At 48.1% G+C, this 27,818-nt stretch overlaps 2 protein-coding genes across 4 annotated transcripts in view; one reads left to right on the top strand and one right to left on the bottom strand.

The window, feature by feature from the left end:
• Positions 1-854: 854 nt before the first annotated feature.
• Positions 855-22,319, bottom strand: KCTD21 (potassium channel tetramerization domain containing 21). Of its 2 annotated transcripts, XR_001852235.3 has the most exons (3): positions 22,263-22,319; positions 10,132-11,333; positions 855-4,178 (listed from the first exon to the last, which is right to left on the bottom strand). XR_001852235.3 is itself a non-coding variant. In XM_017654167.3 (2 exons), the coding sequence occupies exon 2, from the start codon at positions 11,301-11,303 to the stop codon at positions 10,521-10,523; it is 783 nt and encodes a 260-aa protein (XP_017509656.2). In that variant the 5' UTR covers positions 11,304-11,333; positions 22,263-22,319; the 3' UTR covers positions 5,991-10,520. The 2 variants fall into 2 exon arrangements, 1 of the variants encoding a protein (XP_017509656.2); XM_017654167.3 differs by lacking the exon at positions 855-4,178 and having other exon boundaries at positions 5,991-11,333.
• A 171-nt stretch (positions 22,320-22,490) lies between these two features.
• USP35 (ubiquitin specific peptidase 35) overlaps positions 22,491-27,818 on the top strand; it is a 51,697-nt gene continuing 46,369 nt past the window's right edge. For both annotated transcript variants that reach the window (XM_073215961.1, XM_017654165.3), the window contains exon 1: positions 22,491-22,848. The gene's annotated coding sequence lies outside the window, so the exon portion shown is untranslated. The remainder of the gene's footprint in view (positions 22,849-27,818) is intronic.

Genomic DNA, 27,818 nt, shown 5'->3' with positions numbered 1-27,818 from the left:
GAACTGCAGCTGGGGCCTCCGGCCAGCAGGGCACGAAGTCAACTTGGACAGAATTCACTAAATGGATCTTCCTCTCTTTTCTTGAAATGGTGGGGCCTTTGGAGAGGAAATGTTTTCTAGTTTGTCTGGATTTTCTTTAAGGCAAAGCAAAAAGTACTGAAACTATCACAAAGATCCTAGAAGCTTCCAAATAAACAAACGCTGGGCACATCTTCTCTTGCCTTATCTCACTGCCAAAGAAGTCTTCCATGTTCCAGGGTGTGAAAAAAGTTGAAGAAAGTGCTGATCACTATTAATCACAGTTGAAAAAATTAAAGAAATTATTAAGGAAGCATTGAGCTTCTTTTATTAACTCTCAACTCCAGACTTCTATACAAAGACAGCAACGTGGTAGTGGTGAGGGCATAGGCTTTTGAGACAGCAGGTGAGCATAGCAATTCTGCTCACCAGAAGTGTGATTATGAGCAAGTTAATCACCCACTTTGGGCCTGAGTTTCATTATCTGTAAACTGTAGTACCTATGGTACAGGATTGTTGTGAGGACTGAATGAAATAATCCAAGTCCTGTGCCTGATACATAAAGAGGACTTAATCAGTAGTAGCTATTATTATTTTCACATAATGTCTTTTATGGCCAAAAAGGCCCTTCCTTGCCTTGTCTGCCTAGGAAGTGTTCGCTCATCCTTGAGTACCCTTCAGAAGGGTGCCCTCCGTGGGGAGGCGTCTGTCCAGGTTCTTCTCCTGCGCGCTCCCTAGTTCTTCAGCTGCCCCTCGCCCCCTCACCATTGCCCTTCTGACACAGCATTGGTATCACTGTGTAGAGCTCATGTGTTTCCTTGTCTTCCTTTGCAGGGACTGGAGGACAGGCTCAGGTTTGTGCCTCCAGGACTCACGGTGCCCATCCCACAAGGGGCTGAGGAAATGACAGCTACATCCTGAGATTAGATGTACCAGGAGATTGGGAAAGAGGAGCCTTGCAGGATGGGCGGCCATAGAACTCCAAGGAACAGAAGATAGCGTGACTTCTATCATTTGTGTGAATAGAGCCCTCAGAGTCATGTGACTTGATGGCCCTGGGCTTCTGCATCAAACAGACTTGGTCTCAAACCTTAGCTCTGCCACTCTCTGGCTTTATTCCCTTGGGCCATTTACTCTCTGTGGGCCTCCGTGCCTTCACTTGTAAATAGGTATGATAGTGACCTCTCATATTGTTAAGATTAAATGAGATCATATAGGTAATGCTCCTCATGGTGCCTGGCCAGTGGTAGCTGTTGCTTGGCACTGGATTTTTAATGACAGGATATGCGTCGGGTTGAACATCAGACTGTGTTTGCCTTATGGTTGGTGTGATTCCAAAGCTGCGTGAAGAGGCAGAAAGAACAGTGCTCTAGAAGACGAATCCTGGGAACAAGGGGTGTGTATGTGTGTGCGTGTGTGTATTTTCTGTTCTCAACCCTACCATTGTGGTACATCCCAGTTTCATGCACCACACTCAGCTGGAGGAATCCGAGACAGACGAGCTGCCGGGAGCACTTCTGTCTGTGCAGGCTGCCTGGGGGCTGAGAGGCAGGAGCAGCCTTGAGGGGTGGCACTGCTTTGGGTTAGAGCCACAGGGCTTCCCTGGTGGGAGTGGTCATTTGGAGCGTAGGTGATGGGGCTGCCTGCCTGCCTACAGAGTCTTCTCTCGGCCTTTTCCCAACTGTTTTGCTTCTCTGTGCCCCAGCTTCCTCACTGTACCAGTTTGGTAGGGCTGCCCTAACAAAGTGCCAAAGACGGGGTGGCTTAAACAACAGAAATGTATTTTCTGACAGTTTGGCAGTGTTAGAAGTCCAATATCCAGGTATTGACAGGTAGGAGTCTTCTGAGGCTTTCCTCCTTGGCTTCCAGGTGGCTGACTTCTCCCCATGTCTTCACATGGTCTGATCTTCTCTTGGGTGTCTAAATATCCTCTATTTATAAGGACACACGTCATACTGGGTTGGGCCCACCCACATGACCTCATTTAACTTAATTACCTCTTTAGATTTCAAATACAATGACATTCTGAGGTATTGGGGGTTACAACTTCAACATACGAAGTTTGGAGGGATACAATTTATCCCATAACACTCACCTATAAAATGGGGACAATAAATTGTTCCTGTCTCACAGGGCTCCGGTGAGGATTAAGAGTGTCAATAACAATAAAGTACTTAGAATGTTGCTGGCTCACAAGTGCTCATAAGTGTTAGCCATTATTGTTAATCTTATCACTCAGCATTGCAAAGTGAGGTCCTTTGCTGGCTCCTGGGGAGGAGGTGGGAGAGGCAGGTCCAGACCACGGGAAGCTGACCCAGTCCTGCCACTGACCAGCTTTGTGGCCCCAGCCATTTTCCCTTTTGGGGAAATAAGGGTGTTGGGCCAGGAGCAGGGAGTTCAGATGGAAGTGAGCCTCAAGGGTCTAAATGGCCCAGGGGAGGCGTGCACAGACCTGTGGAGCTTGCCAGCCTCACGCTGCCCCTCTGACTAATGTTGGATTTTCTTCATTCTAAGACAATTTCAAGACCCAAGTTTATGTTCTACCACATAAGAATAAATGCTATCAATTATAATTGTAAGATACTCTCAATGTTAAGTCTCATCCTGTTTTCAGAGATGCTAGAATTTGAAAAATATATGCCTCAGAAGTGATGAAAGAGAGTATGTCCTGTTTCTTTGTTTTGGGCAACAAATAACTCCTAAAGGGGAGCAGGCAAGGCCATTTGGCCTTTGGCCTCAGATTTTGGCCATTGTTTAGTGTTGGGAAAGTAGGATGATGGGGCATCATCCCAGTGGGGACTCATCACTTGCAAAACTACCTCAACTCATGGCTGGGAAACAGATTTAAAAAGGTGCTTTGAACACTTGGACTTTTGGTGGGCCTCATAAAATGGGCTCAGATTTGGAGCCCAATGGACCCGTGCTCTGGTTCCAAGGTTCTGGCTGCTACTCCCCAACCAAGAGGTTGAAAGAAGAAAGGCTTCAACCTGTGCAGAGGGCTTTGCCAAACGTGGCACTCACAGGACAGTGTATGGGCGAGAGAGCTGGGAGCCTAGGGTTCTGGGGTTCTCCCTGGCTGTGCAACTGAGACAGGTCCCTCCATCACTCTGGACCTGTTTCCCCATGGGTAAAGCAGTGTAGTTCAGCCATTCCTTCCACAAACATGAACTGAGGCACTCTCTTTGGAGGCAGGGTGCTGAAGGCCAGGGACGTAGAGGCATGAGAGGTGGTCCCTGCTGTAGGAGAGAGCTCTGTTTGGTGTGGAGAGCCAGGAGTACAGAGAGCAAAGAGGTGGATGCCAGGTGCTCTCCACACATTTTCTCACCTAATCCTTCTAGTCACTCCATGAGGTGTAGGTAATGCATGTATTTTTATCCCCACTTCATATAATAGATGAAGTCATTGAGACTGAGAGAGATGGTGGTGCTTGCCAAGGTCACATGGCGGAGCCAGGATTTGGACTTGTCTGCTTACAACAAAGCCAGTTCCTTTCCTCTTTACCTTTGATGTTCAGTTATGAGTTTCCTTCTAGCACAACACTCTCAGGTTCTATGCCAAAGAATAGCCAAGAAGTATCATACTCTGACAGTCCTCTCTCTTAGCAGCCAAGTAAGGGAGCTCTTCCCTCTGCTCAGGAATGACGATGGAGTCGTCTAAACCGTCTCCTCTTCTAAGGAGGTGGGGGCACTACATTTCAGTGGAATGAGCTTCATAAAAAAGCTTCCCCACTCCACTCTGCCTGGTTGTTTTAGTTCCAGTAGCACTTAACAGACTCCATCATTTCACACTGAAAATAAAGTCCCAGGACAGCTCCATCACCAAGAATTATGCTCATAGGACAAGAGTCTGGGAAAAAACATGTGGGGCCAGTCCTGAGCCTGGTGCACCCATGACAGCCCCATCAAGGAATTTTCTAGTCTCTGCTCACAAGCTCCAGAGCCAGGAAGGTCGTTCTTCTATCCAGCGCTGGCATCTAGAAGACACTTCTAGTTGGTAGAGCTGCATTTTACCTTGCTGCATTTTGCCAAGGAAGCTTTCAGGCCCAGGATGAAGTGATTTGCTGGAGGTCACCTGGAACATCAGTGGAAAAGCCTGGGTCAGAGTCCTGGCACTTAGAAACCTGGTTCTGTCCTTGTCCTCACCGTTGAGTGGAAATACTCCTGAAAGACAAGGCAGAATGGGTTTTTTCCTTAGCTTGGCCACTCAACTTGACTTAAATGTCATAATTAGCCAAGAGCCTACTGTGTGCCAGGTGCTGTACTTATATGCACTGTGGCCACAGGCAAATCATTTCATCTCTCTGAACCTCAGTTTCCTCATCTATAAAAAAAGGCCCTTCTGACCTGCTTCTCTCAGAGCCTTGTTGTGAAGATTAAATGAGAAAAAGCAAGTGAAGTGCTTTGTGAATTGTAAAGTGGTGTACACATGGAGGAGCTGTTGCCAAAGCTGGCCCCCTCCACCTGGAGCAGACTTCCCTTAGCACTGCCCGTCACATGGGAATTTGTTTACCTGTCTCTCTCACCATACTTCCCGAGGAGAAAGGCACAGGGTTCATCTTTGATTTCCCAGATCCCAGCCCTGAGGTAGGTACTTTACACAGTATGTGAGTAAGCATGTGACGAGATCTGATTCTCAGACCTATGCAGATGCCAACGGGAAGGACACTGGCAGATCAGAGGAGGAAGGGCCCAGAGACAGGGTGGTGACTGTTGAGAAGGGTGTCCACTATAGATGGACAGGGCTTGGATCGCTGAGAGGAGAGGGGGAACACCCCAAGCAATGGGGGTGGCTTTGGCAAACGTCAGGAGATGGAAATCTATGTTGCTTATGCAAGGGACACTGAGGGAGTGGGCAAGTAAGCAGCAATAAAAGATGAGGACAGAAACCAAACGATTTCACTCATCTGTGGAGTATAACAACAGAGCAAAATGGAAGAAACAAAACAGCAGCAGACTCACAGACTCCAAGAAGGGACTAGCGGTTACCAAAGGGGAGGGGTGCAGGAGGGTGGGTGGGGAGGGAGGGAGAAAGGGATTAAGGGGCATTCTGATTAGCATACATCATGTAAGGGAGTCACGAAGAAGGCAGTACAGCACAGAGAAGACAAGTAGTGACTCTGGCGTCTTGCTACACTGATGGACAGTGACCACAATGGGGTGTGGGGGGACTTGATACTATGGGTGAATGTAGTTACCACAATGTTGCTCATGTGAAACCTTCATAAGATTGTATATCAATGATACCTAATAAGAAAAGAGATAAGGACAGAAAATAATAGTAATATGTAATATATTGAGTATAACACTGTACTCCAGGCACTGTTCAAAAGCTATAGATAAAGTCCTCATCAAACCCTTGTAACTACTCTCTGAGGTAGGTATTATTACCTCCACTTTACATACAAGGAAACAGAGAGAGGTTAAATAACTTGTCCAAGGTTACACAGCCCTAAGTGGCACAGTTGGGATTTGCTTCCAGGCAATATGACTCCAGAATCTGTGTTCCTAAAGTAGGTTGATGCCTGTTTGTAAATGGCTGGGAACTCTGGACTCTCCTTGTGCTATAGGAAAAAATTCGAGCAAAACTTTTGAGCAAGAAGGAGTTTGAGCAAGAGAGGACATCATGGGGGTAAAAATGCAGCAAGGTCTCTCAAACACACATTGAGCATCCTCTGTGTGCTAGTTACTGGTGATACAAAGAGCAGGACAGAGCCGCTACCCCAACAAACACGTAGCTCAGTGGGAGACAGGGAGCTGGGCTGGAGCAAGCTCTCTCTGGCTCTCCAGGACCTGTAGTGTGCCTCTCTTCCCCGATGATCGGTGGCCTCACGTCGATGACTTGAAATTGACTACAATGCAAGTATTTACACCATGGAAATTGGCCAACACTACGAAATAAGGCTTTTCCCTGAGAGCTGGTTGTTAAATATTTACCAGCATAACACCACCTATGAATAGCTGCAGTATGATGACAAAAAATCCTCTTCAGATGTAGGGCTGCACAAAGGGGGTTGGGACTAACTCTCCTCGGTGAGCCAAGGAGGCAAGGCTTATGCAGAATGTTGCAGGCTGAGCAGATGTTGGCTACAAAGTAGTAAAGGGCAGCTCAGGCAGAGGTCTGGAATGGTATGGCACATTCATTCAAGGTTTCCATGAACTGTGGATGTGAAGGAGCTTGGTAACCCATGAGGTGCCAGACAAAAGGGTGTTTATTAAGCAAATCCAATATTAGATTTATAAAGTGAACTAACTGGGGTTGGGGAGGGGGTACCCATGTTACAACACATCAACCTTTGTCTTTAGCTGGCAGGATGTCAAAAGATTTTCATGTGACTTAATTGGGCTTTTAATCAACACCTCAGTAAAAGGGAGCCCCTGACATAAGAATGGGCTAGAACACTCTAGAGCCGAGCTAACTGGGAAATGTTGACAAAGGCTTTGAAATGTCCTGTAGATTGGGGTGGGCGGGCCAGGGGAGTTGGTGTGAAATGGGACCTGGAAACAGGGCAGTGAAGGTCAGAGACATCTCATTAGGCACATACTTCCTACCCAGAAGCCAGAGGTAGACAGTGGCCCCACAGGTCTGGTTTTGTTGTCCTTTGTGTTCGATAGGCCCCCTTGGTCTCTCTGCCCCAGACTGGGGTGAGCATGTCATTAGGCTGTCTCCATGGCTCTCTGCATGGTGCTACACTGTCCTAAAAGTTCTGAAGGAGACCGAGGTCACTGGGCTGTCTGGGCAGACAGCTGCCACACCCAGGACCCCATGGAGCCTGTAAACAAGCCTGGGCCCCTCCCCTTGATGGGCTGGATATCAGGGTTGTTCTGCTCTGTGAGATGATCATGGGGCTGCATTTCCCTGCCAAGAGCCCCCATCAGCCTTGAGACCCCCAGGATACAGGCAGACTCAGGCAGTCAGCATGGAGAGATCAAAGTTTAGGAAAGGGATGGGCTGAGCAGAGAAATTTAGGCTGAGCTCGGCCAGGCCCCCATTCACAGTAGCCTGTTTAGGAGTAATTTGTAAGTAGAAGCTGGAAGTTTGGGGTGAACAAAGGACAGTTACAAAAGAACTGTTTTAGGCCACACAGCTATTTACAAAGCAGTGACCACATTCTATCCCACCGGGCTGTGCTGGGCATTGTGTTGGGGGTGGCGGTGGGCAAGCACACCCACCTCTGCACAGGTAGCTCTGGCCCACTAGCAGAACAGAGCTCACAAGACTTGTCTTCATGAAAGGGCAAAGAGCTGAGGGCATGAGGTCATAGAGAGCAGTACCTGAGGGTAGTGGCCAGTGCTGGCCTTTGAGCATGCAGGGTACCTGTCTGGTGGCAGGACTCATGAAATGTTCATACCAAGGTGCCTTAGGGTTCTCTAGAGCATCCTTTCTGACCATCCCTCTGCATGCCTAGAACCACACTTAGGGCAGGAACAGAGCTCATGTGTGCCTGGAATTGTCCGTCAGTTGGGAAAAAGTTCTTGGCTGTGCAAAAGGCTAAATAAGTCCAGTTGAGCTCATTGATCACTGCTGGGTCTTGTTCAGTGAGGGGCTTATGACAAGAAGCACATCCCTGCCTCCTAGTCCACACTCACTCTGACTCCTGTGCCCTGCAATGCTCAGTGTTCTGTCTCAGTTTTGCTTCACCCAAGTAAGGGGCTGCATGGTGATATGCTGACTGCCCCACCTGTCCCTCCCCTTGCACTGTGGCTCTGCGAGAATGCACCTTTCCTTCAGTCACCCCCCGCACCCCCAAGCCCTGCATGCTCCCAGGCCTCTGCTTGCCAGCACCCACAGTGTCCTCCTTAGCTCTGTCATGATCAAGCCTACCCTCCAAGGGCCAGCTCCACCACCCATTAAGCCCTTTCTGAGAACTGAGCTTGCTTTCCCCAAGTTCCCGGGCTTTTCCAGACTGAACCTTTGGGTGGCTCATCCCATCCTCAGGCTCACACACCACGTGCTCCAGAAGGGCTTGTTAAATTGGACTCTCATGGTGTCCCTCACACAACGCTCCACCATTATTACCTCCTGAAAGAGAAAACATTTACTGAGCTCCTATCTGCCAGGCCTAGCTAGGAATTTTCATATATACCAACTCATTTTAAGTCACATAACACTGGGGGATGGGGTTGTCATCTGGTGAGGAAACAAATCAGAGAGGTTCAGTGACTTGTCCAAGATTACACAGCAAGTGATAGAACCAGAATTCAAACCCAAGTCAGCCTGACTCCAAGACCAGGCTTTTTTCCTTATAAGCATATGTAAAATAGTAACAACCACTTATCGGTTATACTGCATTCTTGCATACATTATTTCATTTGATCCTCACAACAGCCCTGTGAGGTAGGTAGGGTTATGTATTACTGTTAAGCCCATTTCACAGATAAAGAGATGGAGGTGGCTCAGTGATGTGAGTTACTTGTATAAAGTCACACAGCACATTAGTGGCTTCACAGGTTATGTTCTTTCTCTAAAGTCAAGCTGCTTGAATTAAGAAGCACCAAAAAGATGGAGGAGAGTTTTTATGGAGCGGAAAAAGGGGCAGTGATATTTATGACGTTTCTTCCTTAAACTTGTGTTGTGGTTACAGCTTCTGCTGTCTGTTCTAAGTGGGGTTCTTCTGAGTGGCTTTCCCAAGTACCATTGGCCTGGTGGCCTGGGGCAGCTGTCAGAGACTCCTGGGTCCCACTGTAGGGGGAGAGGCCTTTATTACCTAATGGATGCAGCCCTGCCCATAGCCCAGCATAGAGGACCCAGCATATACACTGTGTAACTATGGGAAGCCCCTTCCTCGGGCCACCTCCTGTGGGGGCCTGTGTCACTAGGCTTCCCTGGCTTTGCCTGAGGACCCCCTGCGAGGCGGGGGCGGGGGAGATTCCAGGACTCCCAAGGCCATACTCACTCCAGGGATGAATCATAATGTGCAGTTTCGAAGCCTGCACTGTTTATCACCCCCTGGGAAGTGGTGGCGTGGGTGTCTTGCCCTCTCACCCCCGCATGCTCATGACTAGAAGCAATGCGACTGGGGAAGGCCACCTCCTTCAGAGCAGTGTCGTAGGGACTGGATGCTTACTCCACGGGCAATGGTATGTTCAGACCACCATGGGCTCGTCACTGTACAGTGCCCCCCAAGGCCCTGCTCTCTTTCCTCCAGGAGCCCTTCCTCGGGGGCAGCGAATCTCACCCACCTCCAGAGGTGGTCAAAAGCTGTGCGGAGCCGCGGCTGGTGGAGAAGGTGGGTGGCATGGAGTTTACAAAGGAGGCCAGCCACATGAATTGGGGTTGGGAGGGGCTCACCTGCATTCTGAAGACAAGTCCCAAGGGGAATCCTGACTTCAATAATAATATTTTCAGAATAAGTATCTGGCCTCTCAAAGTGACTATTTTGAAAGAGAAAATACATATTTGAATGAGAAGAAAGGAAAATCAAGACAAGAAAATGGGAGTGGAAAGACAAAGTTTGGCTCAATATAAGGAAGGACCTGCTAACAGCACCCCAGCCAAACATGCAGGGCTGCTTTGGGGACCGCGGGCTTCCCCTGCTGGAAATATGTGAACAGGGACAGTGCATCACGTGAAGGTACTAGGGAGGGGTGCTCCGCACAAGTGTGCTGCGGTGTGTTGGGGTGGGGGAGGACTAAGTAACCATTGACTCATTTTCCAACCCTGAGAGTCCATAATATGTTTGTTCAAAATGACCTTCTTTCAATGATACTTCAAATTCTTGGGGAAAGGATTACAAAAGTCAGGTAACAGGTCATATTCTGAAGTGCCTTTCACTGCACTAGCTCCAGATACTTTCATATCTTTGCAGGGACAGCAGCTCATATGAAGCCAGAAATCCTGAAATGCCTAGATTTGGCTCAGTGAAGAGAGATACCCCACCTTCTGAACCCTGCCTGGATGCTCACTCCTCTAGGCCACGAGACAGTTCACAGCTCTACCCCTGCAGTACTAAGCCACAGCTCTGAGATCACATTGCGCTTCCAAGCCAGCCAGATGTGGTTGCCTCTGGGCAAACAAGTCCAAGGGGCTGGCTGTATCCTAGGGATGAGGAGCAGGCAGGATGGGAATCTGGTTATGTCAGATCCTGGGAAACCAAAGGGAGCCTTTTGTTCTTACCCCATCCTCTCCAAGGGCTCTTTTTAAAGACAGCTAAGTGAGATGCTGCCTAGTGGTACAGAGAGAGCTGGGGTCCATGAAAAAATTGCTATTCCTTTGTCCAGTCAGAAAGCCCTCCTGCAGCCTCCTTTAGGACACATCGGCAGACTATTCACTTGCCGTAAAACACTGCCCATCTCCAGCTCCAAATGGCCAGGAAAAGGTAGCTCTGTTGAGAGGACACGTGGATTCCTACAGGTGCACTGCATCATGGGGGGAATCAAGTCCTGCTTGTGATTAATACAGATTAGTAGTGTGCCTGGCTTCAGACCACCAGTGAGACACTCCCCAGGACCCTGGCTCATGTGAGGCTCCTTGGGAGTCCCCCTTCCAGTGTTGCTGGGGTCCTTTTACCTGTACCGTATTAACCGAATAATCTTATTGTTCATGAAGTCCACAGCATGTGGGTGAGAAGAATCGATGCAGAAGCCATCACTCAGAGCAATTTTTAGCACCTCCTCCACAAAGACCTGGAAGCTGTTGATCTGCTTGTTGGATGGCACCACCCAGAGCCTCTTGAGGTTCTGCTTAGTATATTCCTCCTCTGGCAGGCCTTCCACATTGGCCACCCAGTCCAGAGTCAGGTGGTTGGGGTCCAGCAGGTGGCTGGTGATGGAGGAGAGATTGCCATTGGAGCAGTAGAAGAGCCTGGAGCCAAGGAGCTTGAGGAAGAGGCAAGAGGTGCTAAAGATGTTGGCGTTGAAGACCTCCATGCTGGAGGAGGAAAGGCTGTAGATTTGGGGTGCCTCGCGCACAGTGAAGTGGACCGTCTGCACATGCTGGTTCAGTGTGATGTTGAGCATGGCATTCTTCTCGGCCTTGGAGAGCTCCACCTCCTTCTCCTGCAGTGCCTCAATGAGAGGCTGCACCTGGTAGAAGTCGGCTTCCCTGCGGAGCAGGCCCATCTCCTGGAAGTCCTCAGGCAAGTCCAGGTGGGAGGTCCGCAGGAAGTTGAGGATGTAGCGGAACACTTTGCCGTCACGATCAATGAAACAGTGGCCCTGGCTGTCCCTCTTGGTGGGCATCTTCCCGCTGAACATGGCACCCAGCATGGAGTCAGGGAAGCTGGTCAAGGTTGCCAGTGAGGTTGTGTAGAGCTTCCCTCCGACGTTTAGCGTGATGGGGTCAGACATGGCAGGAGACTGCAGTGCTGGCAAGGAGTCCTAGAGAGGAAGACAAGGGAGAAATGTCCGTTACTCAACCATAACTGGTGTCTTAGTCTGTTGGGGCTGGCATAACAGAATACCACGGACTGGGTGGCTTAAGTAACAATTATTTCTCATAGTTCTGGAGGCTGGTAAGTCCAAGAGCATGGTGTGGGCAGACTTGGTGTCTGGTAAGGGCCATCTTCTCACTGTCCTCATGTGGCAGGAGGGGCAAGAAAGCTCTCTGGAATCTCTTATATAAGAGCAATAATTCCATTCCAGGGGCCTCCACCTTCATGACCTAATCAACTCCCAAAGGCCCCGCCTCCTTATACCATCATGTTGGATTTCAACAAATGAATTCGGGGGACAAAAAATTCAGTCCATAATATCTGGGCAGTCATAGTTCTCATCTCCTTAATATAGATCAATGAGTGTTGAAATAAGTTAGTACTTGATGAACAAGTGGGTGGGTGATAATTTCCAAACTGTCTAGAGCATGTAAGGTTTACTAGGAATTAAAAAAAAAACAAAACAAAGTCTAGTCTCCACCTTCAGAGATTGTTTTAATTGGTCTGGAATCAGTGGTGCAAAATGTACCTGGACTGAATGCTGTTACTACCTGCTCTTACAAACATTTGCTTATATAACAGCCATACATCTTTTGACATAGACCAGACCACCATCCATCCCTATTGTGCAGATAAGGCCAAGAGTGCCAGGGTTCAGTCCCCATGCTCAGAGAGGTGAAGGGCCATGCCACGATTCAAACCCAGGTCCCCTTTCTATGAGAGAATTGTGTAAGTACTTACTAGCCAAACTGGTACACGCTAAGTACTTAACCAATGCTGAGATTTGATTCCAAACCCACTGCTCCTTCTGCTGTACCACTGTCGCCTTATTTATTTCTCTGTCTCAGATAATGTACAATGATGAATGGCTGTGATTGGTGTCCTTTCCAGCCATCTCTCAGGTCCACAACAGTTCACTCAGCCCTCTGGACTCCAAACGACACCCTCTGCTGGGCTCTCATGCTCCCGTGTCAACTTGCCTTGCTGTGAAGGTGCTTTTGGCTCCCAGTGGTCTGCTCTTCCCACCGTGGCTCCCCAGCCTCCTCTGAAACTCTGAGTTCAGTGCACATGTGAGACTGCCATCAAGCACCCTTTCCAAGGGCTCTTTACCCACTTCTCAACAAACTCCGCCGGCCCTGACTGATGGCACTGCCTCCAGAGTCTAGGGCTGGTCAGTCTACTTCAGCAGAGTCTTGGAGTCTAACTTCTCTTTAAGTTTCTAGAGAGCAGGGTATGTGCCCTCTTGGTTTCCAATATGATACTTCCCCAAGAGCCAACCTGTGGAACCAGTGGTGTTTCCCTGATGCTGGGTGTGGTGGGCACAGACGAGAACTGGCCCCAGTGCTGCCCTTGAGAAGAGCCCAGGTCAGCAGGGAAACCAAGACAAGATGTAGTGAGGCTGCAGGGACAAGGAAGATGTGCCAAGAGCTGTGGGAGTAGGTTGGGAATGGATCCTGGTGTCCAGATGGGAAAACAGAGGCCTAAGGAGGGACTTCCTCAAAGTCACCCAGCAAGGGCGGCGAGCAGGCCAGAGCACTTCTCACCACATGTCTGTCTTCTGAGGAGGCTGTCTGCATGGAGACCGCCCCCTGAGGATGGAGGCCATGTCGGGTACATAGAAATGTTCAGCTACCCAACTGTCTAGGGGTTGGGTGCCCTTGCGATTCTTCCCTGTCTGATGGGGCACTCTGATATCGCAGGAAGGCATTGACCATCTGGAGTGTCTGAAGAGAAACAAGCCCAGGATGAAGTCAAGAGAGCAGCAGAAGCCTGGAGCACATGGGCCATGAGGCACCCAAGACGGGCGGGGTGAGGGCCCAAGGGAGAGGCGGCTGCTGTGCAGAGACCCGCAGCTGGGGAGGGGGCCCGGCCTGGGTGCTGAACCTGGCCAGTTCTCCAGAGGGCTCAGGCGGGGGCTGGACCCACAAGTGAGCCATCTCCTTCCTCAGTCCACATGGGGTGGGGGCGGGGAGGAAAGCGGATTCACGAGAGTGGCGGAGGGTTTGTGGGGATGCACTGTCGTCACTGAGCTACAGCACCCCCCTGGTGTGTACCCAGCTGCCTCCAGGACATCTCCACCTGTCCCTCCTGCAGATACCAGAAGGCTAACAGAATTCTTCTTGCCCCAAACCTGCTGTGAACTCTTCTCAGTCATCCAACTGCCTGAGCCTAGGAGGCAGGAGGAAGCCCTGACTCATTCCTAAAATTTTTCTCCACTCTGTCTCCATGAACCCATCCCTATAGCTACTCCCAGAGCTCTGATCTCATTTCCACTCCCCTATATCCTCACTTGGCTCCCTGCCTTCTTTCTGTCCGTCTACCATATCAGACTGCAGACTGCTCTTCCTGCAGCGCTACTGCCTGCTCAAACCACCTTGCTCTTCCAATCTCACCTCCAACCCTGCCCCTCACCGCCATCTCTGCTCTGGCACTCTGCAGACCACTGCACCCACCCTCACACTGTCATCTGCCCTGTCTGTGCTCTCCTTACACCATCCTCCACCTTCTATGCTGGCAACCTTTTAGACCCTCCTGAGTCACTGCCTCTGTAAGACTCCCCAGATCACCCCTACATTAACAGCTCTCCTCTTAGGGCTTCCCTGTCCCTTGCAAGCCCTCTCTGGTAATGCCCACCATTCTATTACATCATGATCTGCTTTTCACATGGCCCTCCTCCCCAGCTTTATCAAGGTACAGACTGCTGGGCATCCAAATGCAACACAAGAACCCTGGCCCCCATCTTGTACCACAGATGAATAGATCATAGACCTAAATGTAAAATCTTTTTAAAACTATAAAACTTACAGGAGAAAATCTTTGTGACTGGTTTATGCCAAGATTTCTTGGATAGGACACAAACGGCACAAACCATAAGACAAATGGAGAAACTAGACTTGATCCAAATGAAACTTCTCTTCTAAAGACACTGTTCAGAAAATGAAAATAAAACACAGACTGGGAGAAAGCATTTGTGAAACACATCTATGATAACGGGTTGTTAATCAGACTATATAAAGAACACTACAACTCAGAAGAAAACAGACAACCCAATCAAAAAATGAGCAAAAGATCTGAACATTTACCAAAGAAGATACATAGATGACAATCACAGGAAAACATGCTCAACTCAAAATGAAAATTAAAACCACATTAGGTACCACTGCATACCTATTAAAATTGCTAAAACAAAGAATCTGACAAAGCAGATGCTGGTGAGTACACAGAAATATGGAAACTCTCATACACCACTGGTGAGACTGCAAGATGGTACACCCACTGTGGATATAGTTTGGCAGTTTCCACATGACCCAGCAGTCCCATTCTGAGTTATTTATCCCAGAGAAATGAGGACATATGTCCATATAAAATCCTGTGTGTGAATGATTATAGCAGCTTTATTCATAATTGTCCATACCTGGAAACAATTAAAATGTGATAAATGTATAAATTGTCCATCCATACGATGAAACATGACAGGGCAATATAAAGGAAGTAGCTACTGACACATATCACTACATTAGAAGAATTTCTAAAACATTATTGGTAAATGAAAGAAACCAGCCTCAAAAGGTCATATAGTATATGGTTCTATTTATGTAACACCCTGGAAAAGGTCAAACTTTAGAGACAGAAATCAGATCAGTGATTGGGAGGGGCTGGGTTCTGGAGAAGAATGGTTATAGAGGCATAAGGGAATATTCTGGAGTGATAGAAATAGTTCTTGTCTCAATGTAGTAGTGGTCAAATGACTAAAGGTTGTAAAAATTCATATAAATATATACCTAAATGGCGAACTTTACTGTATGTAAATAATATCTTCATAAACTGAAAAAAAATTAAGATTGTGATTGTGTCATGAAATTAATACAGTGGATTGTGACAAGTTATGTATATCATTGTGAACCCTTTGTTTCAGGGGTGTGTGTGTGTAAGAACTGGATCATGATATAAAGTGTATTTCACACTGTGGGATGTGTTAAAAATTGTTTTTGAAAATCACTACCTAGTATGTGATCTTGAGGGTAATGACATGTCTCACATCCCTGTGTATTTGCTGACTACCCAGTGCATGCTGGTGGCACTGCAGTGGGGGGAAGCAGGACAGCAGGGGGGCGCTGAGAGGGAAGCAATGAACATACTGAGCATTTTACTACATGCAAGACTTTTACACTCATCGACCCCTTTAATTCTCATAGCAGTCCTACAAAGTAGGCATTATTCTCCCTGTTTGGCAGACAGGAAACAGACTCAGAGGGACTATTAACTTGCTCAGGACACACAGCCAGCAAGCGGAGAGCCCATTCTCTTCCCACTGCACAGGCTGCTAAGAGTTGTAATAGCAACAAAAGTCAGCTTCAACAAGTTTGAGAATCCTTGATGCAGCCTTTTAAAAGATCACTCTGTAGCTTACTTGGTAATAGCTGCCACTTGATGAGCACACCTACTTTTACAGTGTGAAGAGCTTCCCATAAGACTTGGTGGCATTGTATTTATTTTTAATAAAAACATATAGAAAAGTACAGGAAATGGTACTATTGTGCTAAATGCTTTACATGTATTCCCTCATTCAGTGTCTTCACAGGCACCATGTAAGACAGACACTATTGTTATGTTCATCTTACAGATAAGGAAACTGGTCGAGAAGGGTTAAGAGTCAGTGGAGCAGCTGGGATCCAAATCTAGGTAGACGAGAGTCCACCACCTCTGATCATCATCCCTTCCCATCATGGGGCCCCAATGTGAACGATGCAGACTCCCTCATTCTCTGTCCACACCAGACTTGGGTAGGGCCCTTTGGCAGCTAGTCCATCATTGGCTTGGGGCTCTGCCGACTCACATCTGAGAACATGGGGACAGGATCCCAGGGTGACCCAGAGCCAACCCTTAGCTGACACAGGGTCAGTCATCTAAGAGGCCCACACCCTTTGTTTCAGCGGTGACTCGCAACGACCAATGACAATGCAGCAAAACACAAAAAGCTGGGTTTTTAAAAGCCAGATTAGAAAAGATGAATGAGAACGCAAACTGCACCAGGGAGTAGGAGGTTAAAGAAACCCCACCACTGTGTGTGAGTGAGAAATTCTTCTTAGGGGACTTTCCAAGTCTGTCTTCTGAGTTGAAAAGAACCAAAAAAAAAAAAAAAATTTAGTTCTATCTCCCTGAGAAAACCAATGGTGTCCAACCAAGAGATTATGTCACACCGATCCCTGGACTATCCTCCTGGGTAGGGGAGACCACGGGGCCTGGAAGTGTGGAGTTATGGCTGGAATTCTCTCCTCCACAAAATGGGTCTGTGGCCCAAATAAGTTGGGGGGAGGTCTTAAGGCTCAGCTGGGTACTATGTGAAGGGCAATTTCAGTCTGTGGCCCGATAATTACCCAGCTACAACCTGTAATTGTGACACAGAAAATAATTATTTGAGTAGCTGTCTTATAAGGAAGGGCAACAAAGACATTGCTCTAGAGAGTCCTACGTCAAAACTCTGTCCTGTGGGCCTCGTGAGGGACATAGTTAATGCTTGATGAGTACGCTGTGTACCATACCTCGGCAAAGTGCATTATACACATTAGCTTATTTAAGCTGCCAACATTCCTTCGAGGAAACTGTTATCTCTGCTTTACAAATGAGAACCTGAGGCTCTAAGAGGTAGGTAACTTGCCTAAAGCAGTGGCAGAGCTAGGATTCAAGCGTAGGCCTGTCTGACTGCAAAGTCTGTCTCTGAACGACACTTTTCTTTGGGCATTCAGCAGCCAAGGCCCTTGCAGAGGCCCATCACTGTCCTCCTCCCGCAGACCCGCGCTCTCACACCTGCCATCGCAATGTGATTCTGACCTACAGAAAGACGAGAGCAGAGAGAAACATTTCCTGAGCACAGAGGACATGCTCCAAGCTACGTGAGGCATTTTCCTGTAGATTGTTTCATTCAAATACCACATTTTAATTTGATGCTGTGAAGGAGGTATGATTATCACCCAGTTTTTCAGATTAAAAAACTGAAGTACAGAGTACTGAAGACAGGTGCTTAAGATCACACAGCTAGAGCCACAGAGCTAGAATTGAGGTCTCTCTCCAAAGTCTGTGTCCCCTCCAAGTCAGAAGACAAATGAAATTTTATTGAAAAGCATCAATAGGACTTAAGAGACATGTACTGCTTCTGAGAGGGAGGTGAAACATCTTAAAGTTGTTCTTCTAATATAGTTGTTACACTATTCTATTCCAAACCCAAATAGTGTTTTTTCAAAAGATTAAAAAAAATAGAATCTTAGTTTGCAAAAAATTGCTGAGTGATAACCTGAAAGTATTTGATAAAAGAGTAGTTATCTTAGTGAAATATATTAAAGCAGATAATAGAGCAATGATATTTCAAACTGTGTTATTAAAACAGTGGAAAAGAGAATTTTGTAATACATATGTTGAAAAGATTGGTTAGCAATTTAAAATCTTTACAACAATGCTGGGCCAGAACAGGTCACATTACCTTTATTTTACAAATTCAGAGGGGATGAGTCCCTGGTCCAGGGCTTTGTGTGCATTCTTGACCTCTGAGTCATGGCCTCTGGGAGGTTCCGGGTTTGGACATTGCTCAGAGAACAAGTCCTTTGGAGGTAACTTGGGATCTTACCTAATCCAGGTCTTGAGCAAGAGACAACCCAGCCACAGAGGTCCGGCCAACAGCCTGGACACTCATGGAGCCCTGGAAGAGGCATGGGCTCTTTCTGAGCAACTTCGTACGTTGCTGCCAACTGAGCTTCAACAACAAAACTACTTCCTGTGCAGTCTACTCCTTTTACACAGTGAGGACCACCTGTAACTGCAATGAATGTACTAAGCAAAGATAACTGTCTGCCTACCTACGTACTTATCCATCCCTCCCTCCATCCATCCATCTATCTATCATTTCTTAGGTCTGCTCACCAAAGGGTCTAGAAATGATACTGTAGTAGCAATGAGCACAACTGACTCCAGATCTTGGTTTCTAAATGTTTTCTCCTACAAAAAGAAATCAGCGTTTCCTGGAGAAATTGGTGATTCCATGACTTTGACAGGAAAAGTTCAAGGTGAGCCTGGAACATCTCTTGAAAGATAGCAAAGATGCAATTAAAGATTAATGAGGTCATGTCAAAAGAACACAGATGTTAAAAATCCTCATCAAAAGGAAAACGAAAAATTTTTTGTCACTATTTGTGGTGATGGATGGTAACTAAATGTGGAAATCATTTCACAATATATAATACATCAAATCATTAAGTTGTACACTTACAATTAATACAATGTTATGTATCAATTAAATCTCAATTAAGAAAAAAACACCAGGAGCTTGCCTGAAGGAACTTTCATCAGCCAAATTTGGGATAAATTGAGTACCAAAAGATTAATAATGGTAATAGGTTATAACATACTGAATTTAAAAATGTCATGAGTCTATTACTCCAAAAAGAAAAAAGAGAGGGAGAGGAGACAGTGAGAGTGCACAGAGAGGACAAAGATATTCTGTAACAAAGAATAGCAACCAACCATCAATGTTGCAATTCAGGCAAGGATCATCAGTGGATATAGAGTGAAAGATTACTTGGGAACACAGAATTCCAAGTCTCAAAGGATCACTCCGCAAACTAATTAATCACAAGGAGGAAAAATTTACCAGTCCATGGAAAGATCAAGCTGTCATGACCTTAACCAATAATTAAATTTAACATTCATGGATAGTAGGACCCCAATATCATATGTCTGCTAATGGATACAATAAAAGGTACATATCATTGCCAGAAAAAAATTAACCTGAATCTAATCACTGATAAATTTAAACAGGTGGAGGTGCTTCTATCTAGATGAACTGCTGAAAGAGGTAAAATGCAAAGCATGAATTTTGACTGCATCTGATTAAAAAAATGATAGTTATTGGCAGTTGGAAAAATTTTAATATCAACTATTTATTATGTAATATTGACTTCTTGCTAATTTTCTTAGGTATGATAATGGTATGGTTACGTGGGAGAATGTTATAATTAGGAGATACATGCTGAAGAATTTAGGGGTCATGTCAAGATGTCTGTAACTTCTAAATAGTTTAACAAAAGACTGTGTGTATGTGTGTGTGTGTGTATAAAAGCAAAATTGACAAAGTGTGAACCAGTGCCCCTAGGTGAAAGGATATTCTTTAAACTTTACTATAGGCTTGAAAATTCTAAAAACATTTTTTTAAAAAAGGCAGGAAGAAAAGAACACTTCCCTCATAGAGCTATAGGTGTAAGTTCCAGAATACCAGACCCTAATAAATAGCCAGATCCAATGATTAATAGATTTGTTACTACTACTACTAAGAAGCACTAAAACCCCACAATTTTCACCTCCCAGTGTCACAGTGCTTTGGAGGATGAGGAAGCCGAGCACAACTAAGCTAAAATAGCTCACAGTTGATGGAAGAATTCAAATTTAAACCTGAGTAGTCTCTCTACATGGACCCATCACCCACAGAAGTCACAACACTAGGCCTGCCTCTGTGCTGGGATGCAGGCTGGGAGATGGCTGTTCAGGCCTGGTTCCCCTTGCCTCCTCCTGAATGGACAGTCTATTACAGCAGGAAAACAACTCCTGTCATGGCTCACTGAGATTGTTCACGGAGAGAGGCCACTTCTGGGCCTCACAAATGTTATGGGTGGGCAGAAAGAATGGGAAGAGCTTCGTGGGGAGAGAAAAGTGCACAGGCTTTGGCATCATTGGGGCCTACCTTTGAATCAGGCTCTGTCACTTAACTGTGTGGCTCTAGGCCAGTTCCTGGGTACATGTTGGTTATTGTAACAGCAGCAGTAATAATAATGGCTGTCATTTATTGTGCAGCTGTTACTGTGCTAGGAACTTTATTCATGTGGACCTCATAGATAAAGTACATACTATTCTTATCACTACTTCACAGACCACCCATGCTAGTTCCTCTCCTATCTCTGCAATTTGGTATTTGCCATCTGCTCTGCTTACACAGTGAAGGAAAATCCCATTCATCTGTCAGGCCCCTCAGCTGGAATTCATTCCCTCCTCTGCATCTTCAGAGCATTTTGTTTTCACCCCCAACCAAGGCCCACTTTACTTTCGTATAGTAGATGGGTGCCTGGCCACCCTGGTGGGGCCGGAATCTTGCCTATCTGTACCCCAGAAGCAGGCAGAGTAGCAGAAGGGGAAGAAATTTTTGTTTAGTCAGATCCATTTTCCTCACCCAAGACTGAATGTCATCTACCAATAGGGAGGTTTGTCACCTCCTGAATTTTTAAAACTTTTTAGTTGGAAATACTGTCTTGAATTTTCAGTTTGGAATCCAAGGCGCATGACAAGGCGCAGGTATCCACCTAGAAGTAACTGTAAGAACTCCCACTGTGAAGGAGATGGATAAATCATAGTTGGGCAAATCTCAAGGATGACGATGCTAAGTGAGTAATGTACCTTCCAGAAAACTAGATGACTTAGTCCACCAGAATAAAGACTGACTTACAGCCCTGGGAACTATGTGGGAACACTGCCCTTCACCTCTCCATACCCAACAGATGTACCCTGTTTTGCCCATTCAAACCTCTAAGGAGCCTATAGACTGCTCCATTACTCCACAATTCACACTGTAGGAGGAAAGGTGCTTCCTAGACACAGGTGACACATGGGCCCTGGAGTGAGCTGCCCCATAGGGTATGGGATAAAGAAAGGTGACCTGGAGGAGGGAAGCCACCTGACCTGGCAACCAGACTTTTCATTTGCACAGCAAAGTAATCTCACGTGGTGCAGACTCCAAACAACCAACACCATCCCCCATCCTCTTCCAGAATTTTCCTTCCTCTCAGTTCAGTCTCAGGCTTCATCTTGTGTTTTTTCTAATGCACGAGCACCCCATTTCAACCGCTCCCTTCCTATGGCCTTCCTGCTCCTCACATTTATTATAATTTATAAACAAATGGCTTTCAAATCCACCTCCTCATTTCATCCTCATAGTAACCATAAGAGGGTTGTCTTACAGGTTGGCATTCACAAGGGCTGAGGAGGCCGGTCGTGTCACACAAGCGGTGAACCACAGCACATGGAAACCAGGTCTTCTCTGCTATCCCCTCCAGACTAACTGCTACCTCCCTGCAGCATCAACCATGCAGTTGGGTCTTTTGAGGAAGGAGTTCTGGATGGTTTGGGCAAGTCACTTAACTTATTTGAGCCTGTTTCCTCACCTGTAAACAGATACTGTGACACATTTACAGGGTGTGAGAGTTGAATACGACCATGTGTGTGATGCACTGAATTCAAGAGATGGGCTCTTTATTTCTAGTCACAACGAAAGGAAGGTGTTCATTGCATCCGCAGGTATTTGACCACTCGGGCACCCCCGCCCCGCTCCCCAACCCACATCACCCCTGCAGGGGCTTTTCTGGGCTGGGAGTGATCCTTTCCATCATTGTTTCCGTCCTTCCTTACCTACTGCTTTTGGCCCATTACACCGATTCCAACTCGGGTTGGCCATATCGGTTTTCTCAGCACCCACTCCCCAGCCCAGGGAGCCCCCAGCCACCCTCTTCCAACCTCAACGCGTGTTCCCCTTCTCACCTAGAGACTCCGCCCCTTCTTGCCTCGCCCACCAAAGGCTCCTCCCACAGTCTCTACCCTCTTTATCCAGGCTTTTCCTATAATCACCATCCACACTGGCTCCTTCCACCAGCTCCACCCCCTCTTCCCGGAATGCGCCCCCTCCCCTGCAGCCACAGGAGTTGCCTTCCCCATTGCACAGATGAGAATGGCGAGGCAAGCGTAGGTCGATGGTCCCTCATAGTGTAAGACAAGTGCCCAGGTGGACCCGCGTCCCCTCACTGGCTGTCCCTGCGCCCTGCGTTCCCGGCCGCGCCGCACCCACCTCCAGCCCTCGTTCTGCAGCCTCCCCTCCGCGGGCGGCCAGCGCAGCTTTGCGAGAGGGGCGGAGGGCTGAAGCCCAGCCCAGGGGCGTGGCAGCCCGGGACCCGCGCGCTGCGCTCGGGGACTTGTAGTTCTCTCTGGGCTCTTTGTGGTTCGGCTCGCCTAGCATGAACTTCATTTCCCAGGAGGCATTGCAATGAGCTGTCCAGCTCCCCACCCCGCCCCCGCCAGTGCTCAGGTCGGTTGGCTTTAAAGGGGACGCGGCTTGAGTGGCAGTTCTCGGTGGCCCCCGCTTGGGCTCCGCCCCATTTCCCGCACCTCGCCCCTCCCTGAGCTTAGTCCCGCAACCCCGCGGCCGCGCTGCTGAGTCGGGGCTTCCTGGGTCCAGGCTTGTGCAGAGTTGGGTGGGGAGGTTGGACTTTGTAGGGGAAGCAGCATCCTGCCGTCTGGGACCTGTCGGACGGCATCCCCACTGTTGGGGGAGCAGAGGACCCGCCCTGACCTAGCCTGGCCCAGTCTAGTCTTGCCAGGCCTGAGCGTCCCTTCCAGGAGCCGCCTCTGAGGCAGGCGCCACTGGGGTCCCAGAGGTAAGGGGGCCGGGGGCGTGTGTGCACTCTAGCGTTTGGAGAGCCCTGGACGAGCGCGAAGGGCTCTGAGAGTTTGGGGCTGGTAGGCAAGAGGTCTGGGTGCATCCTGGGCCTCGCTGTGTGACCTTGGGCAAGTAGCTGCTCCTCTCTGGGCCTCCTTCGTCAATTGTGTATCGAGGTGATTCCGCTCTCCTCAGTGCTGAGGACACCCGCGCCAGAACTGTGAAGCTTGCTGCCTTTCGTGAGGTTCGCAGCTCCAGCCTGTGCTAGGCGCGAGTGTACTGGTTAAAACTGGAGGGAAGGGTGGGGCTGAGGTGGGATATAGACTGAGGGGCGGGGGTCATGAAGCTGCCACCACTTGTAATGGACTTAAGATATTGTCAGCATCCTTGCCCAGGCATACACCCCCTACAAGAGCCCTTGTGAACCTGAGACCCCATGTGTTAGTCTGGTGCCTGCCTTTCCAGAAAGCTTGGGGTGGGGGTTGGGATGCAGCCATTGGAGGGATGTGAAGGGTGGCCCCCAGCAAGGATGAATGAGTGTGGTAGGTTCCTGAAAAAGGAAAATATACTTCCCCCTGCCCCACTTCTCTTCTCCCATTCCCCTTCAGTAAAAGAACAGTTGCTTTTTACCAGTAAAATCTTTTTTTCCCTTTCTTTCTAAGAGACAGTTTGATGGCCCAGATGAGGGCCTACCAGTAGTAGGGCAAGGCAGCTCTTTCCCAAGGCTGCCTTGGGTAGAAGTTAAAAAATTCAGAGAGATATGCTGCTGTCCAGTGATCTGGGGGGCAGAGATAGAGGGCCCTTTTGGGTGTGGGGAGGGACAGCCTGGTGCCTCCCAACCAGCTCTGGCACCCAGGGGAATCAAAGAAAGGAGACTGCACATTTGAGGGTCAGAGATGAGGGCTCTTAGGTGCAGAGTTGGAGTTTGGAGGGGTGCTGTGCTCTGGGGTAGGGAGAGATTGAGTGAACCCCCTCCCCTACCCCAAGAGACTCTGTGAGCTTTGACCAGCTTTGTTTGTTTGAGTCATTTCTAGAATGGCTAAAGTCTCAGTCCCATCCAGTGACCTCTGTAAGGGCTTTCTTGGCTGATGTTTCAGCGTCTCAGAGTTATGAATATGCAAGACCAGACCTGGGCACCTGAGGGGGCAGGGTTAGGCCAGTCCCTGGAAGGTGCTTTTCTGGTCGTATCCTTGGTTTTATCTGTATTACTGGCACATGACTCACTGGTCACTCAGCACTCCTTTACCTCTGTTCCTGGTCTGTGCTGGGCATTGGGCACAGACGGGGGGATTGGACCTACTTACTACCTTAAACTGAGTGGAGATCTCAGTTTAGCGGGTGGATTGAGAATCTAGTGTATCCAGTGTCACTGCCCAGGGATGAGAGAAGCAAAGACGGTTTTGGGAAGCCAGAGCTTGGAGTCTTGGACTACGGGGGGATTTGGAAAGGCTTCTAAGAGAAGGGGCATGCCACCTGAGCATGGAAGGATGAGTCAGACTTTGCCAGAAGAGAAGAGGGAGAAGCCCTTTCTCAGCAGAGAGGACATCACCAAAAAAACGTGGCTAACCAGGAAAAGCCACTGCCCAAATTCCTGTAGATTCATCATGGAACAATATTTATCAAGTTCACATCTACCCCTGCCCCACATCAGCTAAGTGTCCTAGAAAGGAATTCAGTGTTGGGCTCAGCAGTTTGGATCTTATCCTGAAGGGGATCGGGAGTCTTGAGAGTTTTGAGCAGGGGCGTGGCAAGATGGAGTTTATCGTCTAATGAGATTAATCTGACAATGTTAATAGGGTGGTCAGAGAGGGAGGGATGAGGAAGCCTGAGCTGGCACCCAGGACTTAGGGACAGGGCAGGGCATTGTGTATATATGCCCCCCTCTTCCCTTTCCCCGTTCCCCCACACCTACATGGTGCTTTGTGGGTGATGGAGAAGTGTTAGTTTCACCATGCAGGAACAGAGATCTGTCAATACACAGTAGAAATTTGGAGGGTCATTGGAGAGTGACAGATAAAAGATTTGGGCCTTCCAGGGAAGGGACTGTGATGTTCCTGAGTGCTTATTGTGTGCCCTGGAGCAGGACTGTTGTTGCAGTGAAAGGTCTAAACCAAGGGCTTGGAGAGGAGCTGCAACATTAGGTAGGAAAGGTTAAGGAGTGGGCAGGTGGTCATCTCCCATTTTGGGACTCGGGGGTGAAAGAGCACCAACCTCAAGACCATGGCCACTGGGGGTGGGTAGTGGCTGGGATAGATTCAAAGCCTAGACTCTGTTCTCCTGTAGTACACATGCTTCTGTTGGAGGATGGATTGAGGGAGGGAATGAGGAGATTGGGTAGGAGGATACTGTACTAGTCCAGGCAACAATAAAGAGGAGCTGATTTGGGGTGGGGTTGGTGGTGCTCAGGTGGAGACAGTGGAAATGCTAAGTTGGCATTGAAGGCTAATGGATGAAATTCTTTGTAGAATCAGCAAAATCAGGAGCATGCGTCTTCTTGTCTCCTTTCCTGACATAGTCTGTTTCAACCCTGACTGCCAGATGGCCCAAGAATAGACTCATGACTTCCCCAGCCCTCATCATTTTCATGCCTTGGGCTATTACTTGTCAGGCCCGGAATGGTCCCCATTTTCTAGATGAGAATGCTGAGGAGCTTGATAGGGACTCAACCAAGGTCATCTGGTGACTGAAGCAGAGAACCTGGTCTCCTGCTTTTAATGCAGGCTTTTCCAAAAAGGGAGGACACAGCTGCTGTTTGCTGCTGTGTTTGGTGCAGGGCAGCCATCTCTTGGGTCACAGCCAGTGTTGACCCATCATCTCCATGTCTAGAGCCTAGAGGGTAAGCCAGCCTCCCTTAGGAATACTGGCGATCTGCTGCTTCCTCCTTCAGGGAGGCTGAGTGCAGGTTCTAATCCCAGCCTGGCAAGGCCATGCCCCTCCTTGCTGATCCTCAGCTTGCCCATTCATGCCATAGGGAAAGCAGGCCTGTCCTGCCTCCCTTCTGTGGCCCATAATGGGGTCAGGTGAGATCAAACAGACTCACTCTTTTGCATGAACGTATCCAAGATGTTACTGAGTGGGTTTGTTGGTAACGATGGTGACAACTGACCTCAGACAGGCGGTGTGGGTGCGGCGGTAGGGAGGCAGGGCTTGCCTGTAGTGGCCAGGCCCCAGACTGCAGCAGCTGCAGGGCTGGCCTTGGGCGATCAGAGCCCTCACAGAATGGCTCCACTGACTGAGCTCCTGCCTGCCAGGCATAAACCACCATGTGGTAGGTATTAGGGAGAATGATATGAAATTGCCAACATCTGATCCTTCACTTTCATGTGGTTCAACCTGGTATCATTTACTGTTGTTTTACAGAAAAGAGGCTTATGATGTGATCTGTGCAAATTCACACAATGAACTGCAGGACTAGAATAAGATTTTCTCAAGGTCCCACTAGAATGCAGGACTCCACATTCTTAGTCTGATTTTCTGTCCTCTTCCAGAGCCTTCCCTAGCCCCAGAACTCCATTTCTGCCTGCTCCCAGGTCCTCTTTCTGCACGTGATGCCAATATCTCATTGATTGGGGTTTTTTTCCTCTGCTGCCTGAGTACCAGGATTTCCTGGCATCCTGGGCTGAAAACATATTAGATCAGTTAGCCCGGAGAGCAGGGGTAGGGGCTTGGGAAGATGGTCTGCAAGGGGCATTGGTCACAGCCACTGCTTTGTCACAAGCACTGCCTGGGGAAGACAGGACAAGGGCTGAAGGGAGACCAGTTTTTTAAAGGCACTTTTAAGATTATGCGTTGTGTCAGCACTGTTTACCAACACTGACTCTATCACTGGACTGGAAGCTCCTGAGGGCAAGGACTTTGCTTCTAAAGTGACAGGAACTGACACTTCCTGATTACTTTCTTGTGCCCAGCACCATGCTAAGGACTTTATCTTCACAACAGACCTGCTGAGTGGAAAAAGATGCTCAGAGAGCTTAAGTAACCTGGATGGTAAGTAGAATGCATCCCAGATGAATCTCATTCAGAGTGAAAAAGGGTCTAAAACACTGTGCCAGGGGGCTTGCAGTAGGGCCTGGTGTATGATCTTGTGTTAAGTGTCCAGTGATTCTGAGGCAGCTAGGCCAGCATTTGGGAACCACTGATCTGTACTCTGACTACACCCACAGTAATCTCTTCAGAGGCACTCAGTTTGCAGTGACTGTCAAGGGAGATGACAGACACTGAGAAATAAGCCTCAGTCCCTGCCCTGAGGAGCTCCGAGCCTGGTCAGGCAGCAGAGTCTTAGGCAAATAGGCTCACGGTATTGTAATGGATGCAGTAATGAAGGTTTGGTCTTGGCTAAGAGGTAGGACAGAGACAGGAGTGTCTCTGTCAGGCCTGGCACATAGTTGGTTTCCACAGTATTTGTGGTTCTGAATAGAAGCTTCTGGCCCCTCATGGAGGAAATTTATGGCTTATTTTTACACCAACTTCAGGTCTCAAAATAGTTTTTATTGAGCCAATAAGTTTAAACAGGTATTATATGCTAGCCATGTTTTGGGCCCTGCCTGGAGTGGGTTTATGCAAAGAAGCAAAGAAGTGGCCCTGCCTTCTAGGAGCTGAAAATTGGATATTAAGAGAGCAAACTATCTATGTGAACCAGCATGAGAATCAGGAGTCAAGGTGGGTCAGCTTGGGACAGAGGCTTCCAGGAAAGAGCCCCAAATGGAGGGGAAGGGCAGAGGGAAGGCTGTTATAGCTCAGAGAAATAAAGAAGCAGTAACTCACACTGTATTCTGCATTTGCTCACTGACCAAATTCTATATGCTAGGTGGGGGGATACCATGGTGAATTAAACGTGGCATAGTTTCTGCCCTCAGGAACCTATATAGTTCAGTAGAGGAGGCTGACTCCAAGGAAGGAGTCCTGATAAGTACCATAAAGAACAGGATGCTCTGGTTCCTGTGTGGTGACCTCCAATGAGTTCTACAC

The sequence above is a fragment of the Manis javanica genome, chromosome 11 (assembly GCF_040802235.1).
Source record: "Manis javanica isolate MJ-LG chromosome 11, MJ_LKY, whole genome shotgun sequence".
Lineage (NCBI taxonomy): Eukaryota > Metazoa > Chordata > Mammalia > Pholidota > Manidae > Manis > Manis javanica.
This window is presented reverse-complemented; position numbering and strand designations above follow the sequence as displayed.